Genomic DNA, 18,713 nt, shown 5'->3' on the forward strand with positions numbered 1-18,713 from the left:
TTTTCAGAGTGAAGATTAAACGGATGGCCTGAAGGCTACATGATGCATTTTGAGTGCTGGACTTGTTATATTCATATTGAATGGCTGTAACTGATTGCCCCTGGCTTCCGTCCTCTTTCTGCAGCACACTGAAGCAAAGAACATGATTACTATTTTTTGTACTATTTTTTCTTTATGCGTTAACCCCAATCAATGTATTTGTGTGATTTATCTGATATAACCTGGTTTTAATGTGCCTTTAGTCTGTGTAACTTGAAACGCTAAACTGTGGGGTTGTAAACTGGTCACTTATGGTTCACAATGGATGTGCTGGCAATGTTAGCGGTTTTCATTTGATGTACATAAAATAAACTTTAATAGCTTTTACTTTTGAAGGCACTTATTAAACTAGAGTCATCCAGGAACATATCACCAGCTTCTCAAGGCTATTCACTGAAAGGACCAGTGAAGCTGTTTCCGTCTGAAACCTGGCCATGCTCACTTTTAAAATGATGGATTGAGAAGCACTTCACTGAACGGGACTGAACGAGATCCAAGAAGCAACGGAGAGTAATGCAACTTTCATTCATCAACCGCCCAGGTGCATCTAAATTTAAGAGCGGGCTGAAAATAAATGAGTAAACTATTAGCCCACTATCACTCACTGTTTCATCTCTCTTTGGTTCACAGCTTGTCTCCATACAATTCTTCTTCCTGTCTGTCCTTGCTTTCTTATTGATACTCTCTTCATCCTCTCACTTCTCAAACAGAGGCTCCCGGAGGCAGAGTGATTGACAGGCCTTTACTGTGTCGCCGCTATACAATACCGCTTCCACCTCTCCCGTTGCCAGGGTGACAGATGGGTGTTCTCTGACGAAACACTCCGTCTCCATTTCTGTCACCTCAGATTGGTGAGCAGGAGGGGAGAGAGGAGGGGTATGGGAGCCTCAGTCAATCCCGTGACAAATGACAGTGATAGGGACAAGCAGTGTACAGTGAGTGTTCGTTTATGTTTCTGACTGTGACTCGTAGTCCATCACACTCTGCTCAACACCAATCTTGGACACTATTCTCTGGCTGGGGGGTTATCTGACATAAGAAGCAGGCCAGTGCCTGTGAGGGCCTGTCCATGATTCACAATCATCATACACCTCCACACCGTACAGGCCTCTTTAGCACAGTGTTGTGGCTGCCTGCACTATCAGAGGAAAGAGTCAAAACCAACTAGAGCGGGTCAGAAAAACAGCCTGGAGGCAGCTACTTCTCCATCTAAAAGGGACTCTCATTTTGTTTAGCTCTCTTCTTTCTTCCATCTGTGGGGGTTTCTCTTTGTCACTACGCATCAGCTCTGACAGTGTTGCTATGAGCGCAGTTCATCATTCACACAGGCAGTGCCCATGGCACAATTGGGCCAATGCCAAGTGAGATGGGTGACATCATCCACTGTGCTTGTCGCCAATCCAATCAGGCTCCAGGACACCAGTGTGTGCAGCCTTGGACATGATTAGCGATGAGACCATGACATCATCCTGTCCCTATGGAGGCACTGACATCATCATTATCATGAGTCAATTATTAGAACCGCGTGGTGTCTAATAATTTGTTTTAGTGTCTTCACTAATGATGATCACACTCCTGAAAGGATTTGTGCATGCATCATACTGAACCAGGTGTGAAGAATGACTCATATCTTGACTGTCTATGTGCTGTTTCTAACAAGTGGATCATTCAGACTCTCACACATGCATGTGTCAACCTGTGCAAAGGTAAACCTGCACACCTGTTTTTTTTGTTTCTGGCATCTCTCCTATACAATCCTTTCCAATCAAATCCAATTTGATCCAGTCTGATCCTATTTCATCCTGCTATGTGATCCGATCCTATGCAATCCAATCCTATCCAATGTCAACCTATCGTGTTCTGTTGAATCCAAACCAATCCTCTCCAATATTATCCAATGGGATATTCGGGGGCCGGTACTCACCTGTACGACATACTGACACTTCTACATTTTACTCGTTGGCGTACTGCAACTTTTTTTCTGCAACAGCACTTCTCACAAGGTTTTTCGGCGTGCCTCATAGACGTATGAACATAAAAACAATGTGGAGAGCAACTGGAGGATCCGACGCACGGATCATAATACATACTGATTGTAAAATAATTAGGGAAATGTCTGTTCGTCATTACTTGTTTTCAAATTTGTGAATAAACATTATTACTGAAACATTATCTAAAAGTTTTGATTTACAGAATATGATTTTACATAAGAATTAAAGGTTCAGACGGAGGCTGGTAACCGTGTAAATAACTAAATAATTATTCAACTTCAGTAAGTTTATCTGTCAGCTTTTTGGGTGTTATCCATAGTATTAATAATAATGGGCCAGAATTATGTAAATTGAATTGTTTTAAGACAAAAACTTATAAATTGTCTTGTCTCCTAATCTCTCAAATCTCCTGGTATCTTTTATTTTCCGTCGAAATTTGAGAATGTAGAAATGATTACTGAAACCAGCAGATTCACATGCCGACATGAGAATAAGTTGAGAATTGCCTCTTATCTTTTCCACTTCAAGCGCTGTGACATACAGAAGATTCAAGAAGTAGCAGAAGTAAACAAATGATAAACACGATACAACGTTTGGTCTTGAAAGCCAGACATGATGGTTCATAATGAGCTTTACCTTTACGCGGCAGGTAGACAGTGGAGCTTCTCTAATGTGACAGGGACCTTTAGAGAAAGACGTGGCCTAAACTTGCTCCCTCTCTCCCTCCTCTCCTTCCCCCGCTTCAGTTATCCAAACAGTGCTGAGTCTTTGCTCCCATGCTCTGTTAGCACCGACCTCTAGTCCATCCCGACAGGCTCTCCTTGGAGACCACACACACACACACACACACACCTATGAGAGCTATCTGAGAATAATGGAGTGTGACATTACCTCATCGGACTTTCTCACACACACACACACACACACACACACACACACACACACACACACACACACACACACACACACACACACACACACACACACACACACACACACACACACACACACACACACACACACACAGTAATCACACACACAGTAATCAGTGGATTCTATCAGCTTGCCGAGGGTACCTCACCGTGTAGATGTCTTACACAAGACCACAGAGCGGTTCAGCTGTCCCTACACACAGAAACACACACACACAAATACACACATAAACAGGAACAAACACACATACAAACAAACACACAACTTGGCTGATAAAAATCATTTTTTGTGTTTTGGCTCATTCCAGCATTCATTATACACACACACATTTAGTCTCAGCGTTATCTATTCATGTGTGGGTGCACCGGCTGGTGAGTCTAGTTGGAGGGTTAATGCTTCTTCCTATTAAGCCCTGTCTTCTGTTAGATCTCTGCAGCAGCAACAGTAGTGGAGCCCTAAAACTCACTGTGCACTGTGGGTTTTTGTTGTATTCTCTTCTGTCTTTGAAACAGGCTGACGTTCTGAAAATAAAAGAGAGAACTCATAAGATTCCCCGACAGAAAGAGGTGAGTTCCCACGGGGAGATGAAACGGCAATATTGAAGAACGGATGACAAACACACTTATACAAATAGCGCTCATCAAGCTCGTAATCATGTGTAGTAATTATTCAAGGTTGCAGCTCTAAGTGTTCATGTCTTCATCTCTGATTGGGTCAGAAACATCAGAGGTAACACTCCTCACAAGCCCACAAAAAATTCATAATGTTCTCTTCCATCTCCTCTCCTCTTCTTCCTAAGCGCCTCTATGTTGTTTCTTAGAAGTTCTTGTTGTACAACTGGGTTATTTTGTAACTCCCCCCCACCCCCAGATTTCCTTGTTGCCATATCTTGGGCTTATTTCTTACATGTGTTGACATTTGGAGGTGAGTGTATTACCTCCCTGTTGGGATCCAGACATGTGTGAGAAGAAGCAGACGGGGGAACAAGGTGAGACGCTGAGCCGTCTAGAGCGATAATGAAGCAAGAACCAGGTGGACAAGTTTGACTGTGGGATTGATTAGTCATGAGGGGCTGGATGCGTGTACACACGTTGTCTCCCTTTAGCGTACATGAACACACAAAAACACACACACACAGACACACACGCACAGCTGCATCCTGTCACATTTGCAGTCCATTCCATTTTGTTCAGCAGGTATGTGACATGTTTAATTATGGGTGGATAATGAGCATCATTTCCGATGTTCAGACATCAGGACACACACACACACACACACACACACACACACACACACACACACACACACACACACACACACACACACACACACACACACACACACACACACACACACACACACACACACACACACACACACACACTGCATCAGAGCTATAGCGAACTATCAGGAGCCACCTGCGAACTGGAAGTGGTTCCAAATACATGCGAGGAATTTGTAAAAAGACATATTCTGAATCCTGAAAACAGCTTGCTCATCTACAACACTGCTAACTCATCCATCAAAACACACACACACACACCATGTCTCAACAACATGACTCAAAAAAACACCAAAGACAGCAGAGAAACAGACAAATATGATCACTGCACAAAATGATTTGACCGTAGGAAAAATAAAATGTATCTGTTATGGCATAAAATATATATATCACACTCTCCCTGTAATTATTAAGGGCTCATGTGATCTGAAAAAAATATATTGTGACTGCAACTTACAACATTAGAGTAAAATATAAGCAGCAACACGCATGTTCCAGCAATATTTCACTGGCATAGCTGCTACCCTGGGGGGTTTTGTCAGCATTCAACAGTGACAGTAAGATAAAACGCATTGTCAAAGGTGAGGGATTGTGGGTAATATTCTGAACATGAAATTCACCACACAAAGCACATTTCTGGCTGCGCACCTACTGGTGACAGCCCTTGTAGTTGCTAGTCAGCAGCATATGTATCATTAATTCTGACACCACGCTATCAGCATGAGAAGGGGGGGAAAAAGCAGAAATGTGCTCTCTGTAGAGGAAACTCCTCAGCATCACAGAGTCAGAGGCATCCATACAGATCAGACCTACTCATGGACAGCCACGCAGGAGGGGAAAAGGCAAGTGACCTAGCAGCGTAAATCGAAATGAAGTATTGATTTAGCACAGTATTGATCACAAAATTCAGGAAACGTTCATGTGCACACATGCAAAAATAAAACAGACTGTCCATTAAAGCCATTTACTGCAGCGAAAGAACGTAGTGACCCGCTTATGTTGGTTACAGCTTGTCATCCTTAACATATGAGGCTTTACATTACCAGAGGATACATAATCCGTGGATTATATTGATGAAACTGGCTGCTGCAGCGTGAAGATCGCTGCAGCAGCTCTCCAAGTCACGGACATCTGCAGAGAACTCTTCAGGGGCAGAGGGAGTACGATTATGATCCTCAGAGTACTGTACATTATGCAAAGAGAGGAGCTGAGAGAGTGCCGCTACAGTGTGACTCACGGACGGTGCAGACCGAGTTAGGATTATTTTTGTGTGTCTGTAATGTATGTGTGTCACCTTCACCATGCGCCAACATGTGCAGAGTACCCTGATGTTGTTTTAGCCACCATACAGAGTCTAGCTATTCCTCATGGCGACTCATACAGGATTCATCTCGATAAAACCAAGTCCTCATAACAAACTTCACAAAAATCACGAGTTGTGTTGCTGCTGCCGATCGAGTGACTCACGCCCTGATGAAAACATCACTTTCTCAATTAATTTTTTTCCAAGAAACTATTCTTCCGTCGATTCATCGCACCCTCTATGATATCACACCTCCTGCTCCCCATCTTCCTCCTCACTGCCTAGTGTTTCTCTGCATGCCCCGTTCTCACACAGATCTCAGTACAGCTAGTCGCCGTGCAGGCCTTCAGGGCTTTATTTACTCCACACCTTATAGGGGGAAATTCACAACGATGGCAGAATCAGCAATTAGGAAAGCAAATGTATAATAATGAATGTGACAATAAGAGAGAGGGCAAACAAGGAAGGGACACAAACGGTCTGATAGAGAGGGAGAGAATGGTGAAGGGATTTAAAGTGCGTGTGAGGAAGAAACATCTCATCTCATTATGTGTGGTAATTAACCCGTGTCTTGCCCTCTTCTCCATAATCACCATCATGCTGCTCCATCCTCACTGTGATGGACGCACACTGGGCACCATGTACAATAGCACAGATAACGCTCCAATGGAGGCACAAAGAAAGCACAACATGCGTCACAGCCTATTCATAGCTTCTTCCCACTTTCCTAGCTTCTTTAACCTGGCTTACTGAAATGGATAGATTTCCGACTGAATCAAGTAAAACCGCATATATGAAGGATTTAATGCCATTATTTCCTAACTGTGGGGAAAGCTATTTACACTATCAGCTGTATTTCGGCCTGGCAACTTTTCAGCCACATTACAATGTTTTTGGCAGCGCCTCATTCAGTGATGCCCTCCATTTATTATGAGACTTTTTTTATTTTTTTGATATCCTTCCACGGGCCCTCTGTTAGGTTTCCTAGCAACAGGTCTGTGTGCGGGCTGGCACAAAGAGAGGGAGGGGGGAGGGGGGCAGTGTCCCCATGCTGATTACTCTCTAATTACTTTAATGGAAGTGAGGCTCTTAGTTTTTTTTCTAGAGACCCATAGATTGGCAGCTATCAAAGAGTTGGAATTAGCCATCTACTCTGCATCCATTTAATGCTGCAGGGGGCCACTGGAGACTGGAGGATCTTTTCTACTGGCGGACAGTAAGTGGGTACATTTACTGAAGTTCTGGGCATAAGTACAATTTTAAGATACATAAACTTTACTTGAGTACTCCATTTTATGCTACTTTAGACTTCTATTTAACTATGTTTTACAAGGACACATTGTGCTTTTGACTTCACAATATTTTTCTGAAAGCTTTAATTTCTGGTCACTTTACAAACATATAATGATTAACTCAGAAATGATAACATACTGTTACAACCCAAACAACAGTATTTAAAGTATACACGAATACAACTGCAACATATGATGCATATACTATATGTTAATGTGTCAATAATAGTACAATATAATAATATAACCAGGGGGCATTCTTCATAAATATTACGTTTACATTTGAAACCTTATGTTTATATATTTTCCTGGTAGTACCTCTCTAATTCAAATTATGAATGCAGGCCTTTCACTTGTAATGGAATACTTTTATATGGTACTACTTTTACGTTCTGTAAGAGCTCTCAATACTTTTTCCACCATTGATTCTCTATGAAAAGGAATTAATTTAAACCTTTAAAAAAGGACTATATTTCAAACAAATTTATTTCTAAAATAATTTGTATGATCTATTATTAATTTTGCACATGAGATTACTCTGTTATTGATAGTAAGACGGCTTTTTTGAAGTCATTTTGGAAAATTCAGTGCATCTACATTGCAGTAGTGCACTCATTCACATGCAGACACACCAAACATGCCGTCAGCCATTGGTAGCATTAATGTTATTCCTCAGACTTTTGTCATGATGAAGCGACCTGCGAGTCTTTTGAGGCAAACAGTAAAATGCATGAATGCTAACTGAGGAAAACAAAAATAAGCAGAGTACGACAGAAAGAGAAAGAAGTCGAGGAAAATGATAAGAAGCCGAGGGGAATGAAAAAATAAGATATTTTGCCTGGTACAAAAAGGCCCCATGGAGACATAGAAACTGCATTTCTAAATTTGTGATTCGGGCTTGGATGTGTTTCTTTGTGTATGCGTACATAAGAATGTGTGTTTATACACATGTTCCCCACCCGGTATTGTGTGGGTGGAGATGTTGAGCACGCTGGAACAAGTCGTACAGTAATAAAAGATGTTCCTTCAGGCTAAATATTCACCTCACTCTCGCCCCACTCTCACTGTTTATCGCTGCGATTAAAACTCATCCCTTATTAAAAGATTTTAACATAATGAAGCGGCAAAATCCATATACATCACCTTCAAAGTGCCACAGCTAATCCCTCACATTGATTCATTTAAAATCAGTGCAGCTCCGTTTTGATTGGTTCATTAACATATTCTGACACTTAATTACATGGAGTAAGTAATTGTGCACACCGGTGGACCTAACTCATGTATATATATATTGTGATGGGTGTTTGACACTCATACTGCAATAAAGGATATACTCTGTATTCATGCTATGCTTTCTTAAGTAACATACACGCTTATTGAAAAGTTCATATCCTGAGGACATAGTTTATAATGCAAATAATCAGGGGCCATGTAAAGGAAATACCACTAAATGTCCATGATCTTTTCATGCTCAGTGCATTTGTTTCTCAGCCTCCAGCTATGACCCACCTTTCTGCAGAGACGAGAGCGGTTACTATGGCGAAGAGCTGAGAATACCAATGTTACAAAACATTTTGCCTTTACTCCTTTCAAATTGCGCCACGATTTATTGGGAACATCCCCGTCGACTTTCTTGAATAGTATTTTTCAAAAGACAAAAGTTTCGCACCGATGATCTTCAAGACACACGCTGATCGGAGAACCAGCGTGGGGCTGTTGGTGAGTCAGAGTGTGTGGGCCTATAGTGCAGGAGGAACAGAAAGAGGCGTCTATGTATAGAGCGTGACTTCGCAGCCGGCTAAAGACACTGACAGCCTGAATACATAGCTGATTGCATAACTGTCATAGTTCTACAGAAAACATATATACGTGGATGAAGCACAAAGGGTTATACTCCTCGCCCTGGGGATTTGTTTTCATGCCCACCTCATCACTAAACAATGTCTCTTTGAAGATGCTGTGCCCACCGCTACCCACACACCCACACCAATCAGTCAGGGCAGCTTATCCAAAACTCTACTCAAATCCACTCATGGTATGCGTGAGTTCTGTTATTGGGGGCTGGGGGTGATAAGAGGGGTGATGCATGTGTAGCCGCGCCTTCCCAGAATCCCCTTCACTCATGCATGTTTGCTTATCTCCGCATGTGTTTTGAATATACTGCAAGTGCATGCATGATATTTATATCCGTGCTCCTGTCATTTGCAGCATCCTGCTCACTCTTTGTCTCCAGCACATCTCTCGATGCGTATTCCCCCGGAGAAGAGGCAGAGAGAAGCGAGGTGTCAGATTCTCTACACATTTTCCAGCCACAGTTATCTGATGACTGCTCACCACTTCCAAAGCTAACTGGGAGCCAAATTGTGGTTTTTTTTTATGTGGTGTTCGCTGCTGGCGTCGGCTACAATTTAATATGAGGCTGGGGAAGACAGAGCTGGGGGATTACTAGCAGAAAAAAAGTGTGCGTGTTTTTCTTGCGCATGAGTGTGTGCGTGCACGCGTAGCCACAGAATCCCACAGAGTGTGTACTAAGCAGTATTCTCTTGCTGGGATTAATGAGTCAGCAGATTCAGGCATCTGAAATGTCCCTCAGGTGCGAAGAGCAGAGGGAGCATTTGAAAAGGCCATCTCCACATTCGACATTCCATTCATTGCATAACTATCTAACCTCCTGTTCTGTGTCATTCAAGTTTGTCCTGAGGGGAATTAAACGCAGTGAGGAGGCGGAGGCTGATGATGTCTTACTGCCTTGTAAAAGGACAACACAAAAAATAAATGCAGACAAACACAAAAGCACAAAACGTCCCGATCCTTATTTCATGGATTACGAAACAAAAAAAAAAAAAAAAAAAAAGAAAAATCACTGGAAAATTTTGAATATACATTTTTTTTATTATTATCTATCATTCATTCTCAACCAGCTATAAAGAGAACATTAATTTGACTACATTTTATTGATTCCTAACTAGTAATTTAATTTCATGTTAATGATTGAGACATTTGTGGTATCAGCTGCACCTCCTCACACGCACCCAGATGGCCTATGTGAATCTTGGCCAAGACCTCGGTTTGCATTTATAAAAAGGAGCTTAGAGTGCTGCCACAATCAGACTCATTATAATGCCTTAAGTGCATAACATTGCATTTACATGGAGGATTATTGGGTTTGATAGTGCTGTGAAAGACTGATATAAATTCTTTGTTGTGCACAAGCAAGGTAAAATAAAAATAGTCATGAAATCACTCTTTACTCAGTCGCCTTGTGTATATAAATCGGCAACATGAAGAAACAGGGAGGATTTTTAGGCTATCATACTTTTGATGTGTGATGTTGGCAAAACCTGTTCAAAAGTAATCCTGAAAAACAAGGGTCTACAAAGCCATGTTAGCAGACAACCTTAAAAAAATGTTGTGGCTCCTCCCACTTACTGTATAAAAATAAAAAAACACCTGTGAGCAAGCAGGTGACAGTTTCACGAGCGAGCAGAAGAGCCTTTATAAAAAGACTATCATCCATCTGTACTTTAGAGTTGAGTTGCTCCACAGAGAACAAACTGTTGCTTACTTGGAATACCTTTTTATTGTAATGTGACTTTACCAGCAGTGCTTCTACAGTTTCTACCACAGAGTCATTGTGTTTTTGCTCCATCTATTACCTAGAATATTTTAGGCTATATGAATAGTAGTCTCCATCCTCGCCGTGTCTCTGTAGGCCCCGTCTGTGCACACAGAAAGCCTGGGGGAAATGGCCTGTAAAAACAGCATGGCTCGCTCCTCTCTGCACTGCCCCACAGCTTGAACACACACACACACACACACACACACACACACACACACACACACACACACACACACACACACACACACACACACACACGCACACACGCACACACGCACACAATCTCTCACTCTATTTTCCCTCTCTCACTCTCTTAAACTAACAAATGAATTCCCGCTCCCACTGATCATAGCCGTTCGCGATCATCTGTCTTCATTGCAGGGGCTTGGGAGACAGCTGGTAGCGTTGTATTAGGTTGAAAGATTAGTCTCCACTATATTCAGCTCCCTACACAAGGTCCCACATCAGCAAATGGATAACTAGCCCCTGTCCACTTGCTCTCCCTCTCTCTCCCCCAGCTCAATCATGAAACCATTCACATAAGTGGGCTCTAATTCACACGAACAACAACCCTCATGTAGGGCCACTCTCATGCAGACATGAGTAACTAGTGATTTTAGAAATGGACAAGCAAGGCACATAGCAACAGCTGGACACTACAAGCAGACAGATGAACTGCTTGTATGCTTAACATCGGAGATGATGTTTTGCACAAATTTCCTCCTCTAACCTGGAGTCTGGTTGATGTATAGAAGGAGCTCTGCAGCCCCGAGGATGCAAAGACACTTGTTATGGAGTGGAGGAAGCCTCCATGCTGCACCAGCTCAACGAAAAAAAACCTGCTGCGTGTGTTTGAGACGGAGAGAGAGAGAGAGAGAGAGAGAGAGAGAGAGAGAGATTTATGGTCTGTGTTTTAGGCTGATTGTGCTCCTGTGTGATTCATTACATGATCTGGTGTAGAAAGAAGGCGAGAGAGGGGGTCAGTGAGAGACAACGCATGGTCTGGCCAATAAAACAGGAAGACAAAAAAAGTAATGGCTGGCCACAGAGAGAGGAAGTGAGAAGTGAAAATTGAGACTCACTTTGTTCTCATTTCTTCTGAACACATTATAAACAAATTAGAGAAGTATCTGCCAAAATATATTGCTGAGGTCCCCTGAAACTGAAAAGTTGAATATTTGAATGGGGGGGGATGTAACAGACTGCAGACTTAGCAGGACATTTTGTTACGAAATAAAAACCAAGACCATATTTAAACTATGACTATAAGTGCAAAGAGTGTTTCATTTAGGCAAACAGCATAGAAATGGTAGCCCTGTGCGTATCTTTATTTAATTGTATACATGCAATGTTGTTTATATTTGTTTATTTGTATCTCATCCTTTTTTTAAATATATTTCTTTGTGATTCATTTTTTAATAATAGCAAAATATGAATACTGTTTATGTTCCTCTGCATCTGAGAATAACCAGTAATGACTTCCTTATTACCTGCACCAACCCTTTAGATGTGACATCACCTCTAATGCTTCACTAATCTTATTGTGCAGAGGGGTTTGTGTCTGCTCTCCAATTTGTCATCATCAGACTGTAGATCATTATGTTGACGTTTCCGTAGTGTGGTCTCACGCACACGCACGCACGAACACACGCGCGCACACACACACACACACACACACACACACACGCACACACACATTGCTATATTTGTGAGGACCCTTACTGGCATAATGCATTCCATATTACCAAAGGTTATGGTCCAAGAAGCACTACTGCAAATGACATCATCATGAGTATAATGACCATTGCAGTGAAATGGAATTAAATAAATCAAATTAAATGACATGTTTTTATTTAACTATGGCATCATGAAGGGTCTTTAACTGTTTCTTTTTGTCTCTCCTATTTATCATAATATTTATTTCAGACTATTCTGTCGTATGTGTCAGTAAAGTTTTTAAGAAATGACGTTCCATTAGCGCTGAGCTTACATTTCTCGCAGCATGGGGAACGGATTTGTTTGCAGGAACTTTCATGTACAGCAGAAGTGTTCCATGCATTGCCTCTGTTAGCTTGTATGAACCTGCCATGAACATGGGAGGAGGACTTGGACCAATTTTCAATAAAACTGATCATCAGCTTAAGTTTTCACCACATATAATCTTCATCTTCTTCATTAGAACATTAGCCTATATTACTATTAATACATTAAAACTGCCATATATTTATAACCTTTTAGCTGACACTGAATTTTAAAGGGAAACTCCAACGTTTTTACATAATGAGATCAGTTTACATGTCATGGACGGTACTTCTCAGCTGTTTAAAACATTATTTTTCCTCTTTGGGTCTGGAGGGAACTTTGTCAAGTGTCAAAAAAATGTATATTGATGATGGTGTCTCAGCATGTGCTAAGGATGGAAAAACTGCATTACAAACCCAGCATGAAGGAAGAGATGAAAGCTGAAAGATGTTATAGGGTGCATCATGGGAAATTCAAGCTCATACATTTTTTGGAGCTTGGCCTATACAAGGTAACAAAAAGACAAAATATCCACCATTGCTGCTTTGATAATGACCAATTTAAAATCTCTTAAGTCCCTTTTTATTTCTCTAAATTAATGTCAATGCAATCCTAAATAACTGATACATCCCATTATGCCTTAAACAACCCTCTTGTTGAAGAGCCAAATTGCCACCACTTTCAAATTCCTTCTCACAGAGATAGAGGTACAAACAAACACACAGACCCATGAATTCCTGCCTCACGTACCGCAGGACAGCTACATTACCATATTATGTTGCCAAAGTAATGTGTATTTCACACTTGATGTGTTCTGAACTACTAAGACAGACCTTTAGTCGATTCGCCTGCTTCAGAGTGGGAGGCTCAAAGTGCTTTGCCTGCAGGGAACAGCGTCTTTAGTCTTGTCATATAAATGAGAGGCGGCTTGGATTCGCCTCATTTATCCTCCGTCAGTGGTGTTTGTGCACAGTATCAGTGGAAACAGTATCTCTCTCCGGAGTGGCATTACTAAAGGGATGCTTGAGCTGACCAAAATAAAAATGCCAATCCAATCTCAATCCATAACATTAGCATTATAAAAGGTTACTGCAGGGGGGCCAGTCTTTGGAAGTTCCAGTGAGACAGTTGATGAATCAGCCCACATGCTACAGCTGACATGTACGTGTAAATAGCACCAAGTTATTAAGCACCCCGTCACGGGGCACTTTACAAACAGACTTAATGCTGATTAGGCTTTATAACAGGGAAATCAGCTGCAACAGGACTGACGAATAGAAGCTGGACGGCTGTAAAAGCTGTTATGAATGCAAAGGAAGAGCAGTGAAGCCCAATGATAGGTGAAGAAAGACATCTTCTCTGGATGCACAGTCAAAGTTTTCTGATTTCTCAGTGATCAGTCAGGAGCACCAAAGTAGTGTCCAACCATTTACCACAGGAGAACGTCATACCAACAAAGCAGACAGAACTTATGAATATGTTGTATCGTCCTCCAGTCAGGTGGATCCAATTAAAAATCTAATTTTCTAAAAAGCAACATTTATCAGTGAGGCTGCTTTGGCTCATATGGCTGTGTGTTATGGAGGTTGTAGAAAACGGCCTCCAACAAGTCCAGTAGAGAGGGAATATACAAAGACTTAGTTACATTTGAATTGACAGGCCTGGGATTATTTATTCATCCGATTGTTGTTTTACTCAATAAAATGTATTAATACAATACACAATTCAGAACTGAAAAAATAAATCTTAAAGAAATCTGATGACGGATCATGTGCTGGTGTCTTGACACACTTCTGGAAAACTAAACGGTAAATGATCCGGTGTCACAAAATGTTTTTCCCTGATAATATTCATATACAATTAAATACCTGTGAAGGAAATCAAATGCCGCCCATATTATGTAGTGACAAAATCTGCCAAAGTTTATCAAGCAACATTTTATTAATTTCCCCACAATATTTAATGCAACTAAAGCTTGAATGCTTTTATGTTTTTTGTTTAGCCAACTAAACGCTCACTTAAAATGAGACAAGAGATGGGAAGTCTACAGACTACAGATCTGGAAAGTTCTAGTTTTTAATGATTGCTGCTCTGGCAGTGAGGAGGTTGTGGGGGTGAAGGCCGCTCGGGAGGAAGGAGAAGGAAAAATGATCAAATGTGGGCGTATGGAAGGACATCTGTGCGGAAAGGCCCAAGAGTTCCCGTTACAGAGCGGGTCAACATCCTACAGCCCTCATATATGGATTACATTTTGATTGTGTGGGGGAGAAATGTTGCACATAGAGACACAGATATAGACACGGGCAGATGGATGCTACACACGCACACACTAGGGAGCAAAATACAATCACCAGCTGTCCCGGTGAGAATAACCGCGGGAGAATTCATTATGAAGGTACATTATTTGTTTACTGTATGCGCCCTCCCTCTGAGCATGGTGTGTTATGTGTGATTTGTAAAGCCCACCTGCATCTCTGTTTCACTCCAGTCCACCTCTGCTGTCATATACGATAACTTGTCATCATACCTGGACAGAAAAACAAAAAACAACAAAATGTCCATCTGTGGTGTTTTACACTAGTATACACACTAGTATCAACACACTGGTCTAATCTGCCTTTCTGCTTTTCATTGTTCCCACATCCTCATATTTATGTTTGTCTTTCTTTGTTTCTGGATGATGCCCTTTTCCTTAGCTATTGTATGTCGTCATAGCAACCTTGTCTGCCAGCGACTGAGCTTGAACCCATCGCTTTGGGTTAGTACGACCCTGTTGCTACCCGTTACGCATTCATACCCACTTAAAGGGCAATCTGAACGTGCTTAACTTTTCCATAATCAATGTGTCATTATGTATTTGTAAAAAGGCAGGGCTTTCAAGGCCAGAGGCTGCCGATAAGCTTCAACAGGGGAAATGTTTTTAAAGGTTATTGAGGGAAAATAGACAAAAACTAAAAACACAGAGGAGACCTAAAAGCATTTAGCTCATCCATTACCTCAGTCTGGGAGGTTAGAGGAGGCTGAAAGCACTGGGGGCCAGACAGGAAGGTAGACTGACTGACTGCGTCTAGGGTCTGAACCCAGATCTACATCTAGATCCAGGCCATTCCCAACCGTCTGGCTCTGGATGTCCATCAGCAGAAAAAGCCCTCCCTTTAAACACCCAGACGCTGCAGGATGTGGTCCATTACTTCACTAGCAGACAGATAGTACCAAACTGGGACTTAGTGCTGTGGTGGTGGGAATCAGGTAATGCACAGTGTGCTGGTCCCACTGCTAACCTCCTATAGATAGTGTGTGTGTGCATTTACACATTCATGTTTGTGTGTGTGTGTGTGTGTGTGTGTGTGTGTGTGTGTGTGTGTGTGTGTGTGTGTGTGTGTGTGTGTGTGTGTGTGTGTGTGTGTGTGTGTGTCTGTGTCTTTCATTAGACAATATTAGATGCTCTGTCCCAGGAGTGACAGCAGATTGAGGAGAAGATCACCTTAGAGAGCTGTGTGCATACGGCCCAGTTTCTGATGCATGAGTGATCTATATATATATTCACTCTGCGCTTCTGGGGGAGAATTTTTTGTGTATTTATTTTTTGCTGGAACACCAGTGTCCCCTCACAAGCGCATACAAATCATAATTTCAGGTCAATAATGCACTCTCACATGTCACAAAGACATGGCAAACCCACAATCTTGAGGCAAAAAGTGATACACCAAACGTGATGCAAGGTAATATCAATATACAAGTAATAAGTCCCCTCATCCAAGATCCAAAAGCTTGTGGAGATATGTCTTCATAGATTGTAGACAGTTATATAGTTAGAGTTGATTAAAGGTACAATCAAAAATGGGTGTTAAGTTAAAGTGTCCCTATACTTTGATCAGGTTTCAACATAATTTAGTTATTTCTAATGGCTAATTTTGGGCTCGTATGTAATTCTGAATCTCATAATTCCAAAGATTCACATTAACAGGAATATTAATAACAGATCTCAGGAAAGAAGCCTGAATATTTAGTTCACTGAGTCCGAATTCTGGTTTACTTTTTGTACCACTAGCTTTTGTTTCTCCATGAGTTTTCAAATAGAGGATTTCTCTCAGTGCCATTTCTGCCACACTGAAAACACATTACTGGAGTTTTCTTTCCATAAACTGAGTTAAATGAATATTCTCTTCTGTACTGGACAGTACAATATGAGCAGCTTATTATTTAACCGAGATAAGGCAACAATTATTTTGTTGGCATTCAACAACTTCAGCTGAGCCTGACTCGTAGAAGAGCTCATCCGAAGCGCAGTAGCTGACTGCTAACAGGAGCATTGTTGCTTTATCTTGGTTAGAATGATAAGGTGCTCAAAATTTAATTTCCAGCACGGTAGCTTATACCCATTTAGGTACAAAATGTGGACAAAACCCCCTCACTATCATGTTTCAGCTTTTCAGAAAAATTAATAAAAGAATCTATCTATGTAAAAAAAAATAAAAATCCTGGTCTGGCTGAGGCTACTGGCAGAGAGGTCAGCTTGAAAAGGGGGGAGGACTTCATCTCCCTATAATATTGCCATTGTAGTTTTCTGCGAAGAATAGCAGATCACGTACTGACTGATAGCCCTATCTCATGCAGAGTGAATGAGAGGCTATACAGAGATTTAATGAGTGACCAGCGACAGGGAAACGGCCCAAGAGGAACGTAATGACTGACATGTTGGAAAGTAGGTCACGGGATATTTTCTGCATCGCGTTTTCACCCAGCTGAATGCAATCCATCTACCTCCTCCTGTCTCACTCCAATCCAGCCTTTTTTAAAGCCATTTCTTCCTCCCCCATCTCTCTCACTCCCCCACTAGCCCATTCATTGTTACCCAACTTTCCCTTTCCCTCTCGCTTCGTGTCCTTCCATCTCTCAGAAAAAGAATATCCCTTTAACAGAGTGAGGACCTTTTTCCTCTCCTCCTTCAGGCATCTATTTGGTGCAGTTAATGGATGGTTGAGGAATGACTACCGGCAGCAGCGGGAGGGGAGGGAGAGAGAGGAAGGAGGAAGGGCTGGCGTGGGCTCCTCTTTTGTCTGTAAAATACTACGGATGGGAGACAGGCGAAATCACATCATAGCCCTTTAGAGAAGCTCGGGACACATTTTCATACTGTGCTCATACCGAGATGCGCTCTATTGAATTTGGTTTTCTGGGATATAAGAGCGATGAATCTTGGTTTTCGAAGTCAAACTGTCGAAAATGATAGCTCATTCAAACAAGGTTTACCTTTAGAGAAGGAGGCCCTGTAGACAGTGGAGCCTTTCTAACGTGACAGGAACCTTTAGAGAGAGCTGGCCCACATACTAGGCTTTTTTACTCTCTCTGTCCATCCTCATCTCCCTTCTTCTGCCTCCCTCCAGCTCTCCTCAATAGGCCAATTTAGATTTTTCTCCCTCAGACAACGCTTTGTAGCCGTCCTTCCTTCTCTATCTCTCTTCCATTATTACTCCGTCTGTGGTATTGTGGCTTGCTTGTTGCATCCTCCACTCTTTGCCTGTCTCGATTTGGATCTAATGTTTAAATAATGACTGCGCATCGCTTTTTTAACTGCTGGCTGATCAGGGTAAGACGTCTCTGTAATCTTTCTCTAATTGATTTCCTGAATAGGAGGCCTAATAAGATCCAGGGGAATAGTCATTAAGTGTGTGTGAGACCGGGTGTTGCCCTTCCATTAATGATGTCTCCTATGAAACAGAGAAGGCAATTACGTAAACCAAGGTAAGAGAGTAACTATTTTGCAAATGTGATAGAACAGGCTGAGCTTGTGTTGTGTAGAGATAAAGAATGTGGGAAACAAAAAGGAGCTCAGGTACAAAAAAACGCCTCCAGCATCTTCAGCAATCATGGTTTGCCACACAACATGTTTAATAATTACAAGAAACCTCAGTGCCCTCAGAAAGTAGCTGGAAGCCTTAAGTATAAAAACATGCTGAGTTAATACAAATATCATGATGGATATTAGAAATATTATCATTATCATTCTGTCTTTACTATTAAAAATAGCTTCAGATAATATTTATTTGAATTTAGCAATAGGAAGGAGAGCTGTAGGAAATTTAAGGGGAAAATGAAAGGTTTGAGAACAACAAACAGTCGAGATGAGACGAAAAAGTAATGCAAATCAAGAACACTGTGTTTACAACAAGATTACTATTTACAATATTTGCACCGATTGTACCAACGAGCCAAAAACAGGGGTGCCAAA

General features: G+C 41.6%; 1 protein-coding gene across 2 annotated transcripts in view; it reads right to left on the bottom strand.

Annotated features, from left to right (window-relative positions):
- Positions 1–18,713, bottom strand: part of LOC129089703 (ras-GEF domain-containing family member 1C-like) — a 48,039-nt gene that overhangs the window by 26,157 nt on the left and 3,169 nt on the right. The window contains exon 2 of one of the 2 annotated variants that reach the window (XM_054597033.1): positions 14,948–15,008. The exons of the other annotated variant lie outside the window; for it this stretch is intronic. Within the exon in view, the coding sequence (XP_054453008.1) occupies positions 14,948–14,986 (39 nt within the window). The 5' untranslated portion in view covers positions 14,987–15,008. The remainder of the gene's footprint in view (positions 1–14,947; positions 15,009–18,713) is intronic. 2 annotated transcript variants of the gene reach the window in all.

Source organism: Anoplopoma fimbria, chromosome 4 (genome assembly GCF_027596085.1).
Source record: "Anoplopoma fimbria isolate UVic2021 breed Golden Eagle Sablefish chromosome 4, Afim_UVic_2022, whole genome shotgun sequence".
NCBI lineage: Eukaryota > Metazoa > Chordata > Actinopteri > Perciformes > Anoplopomatidae > Anoplopoma > Anoplopoma fimbria.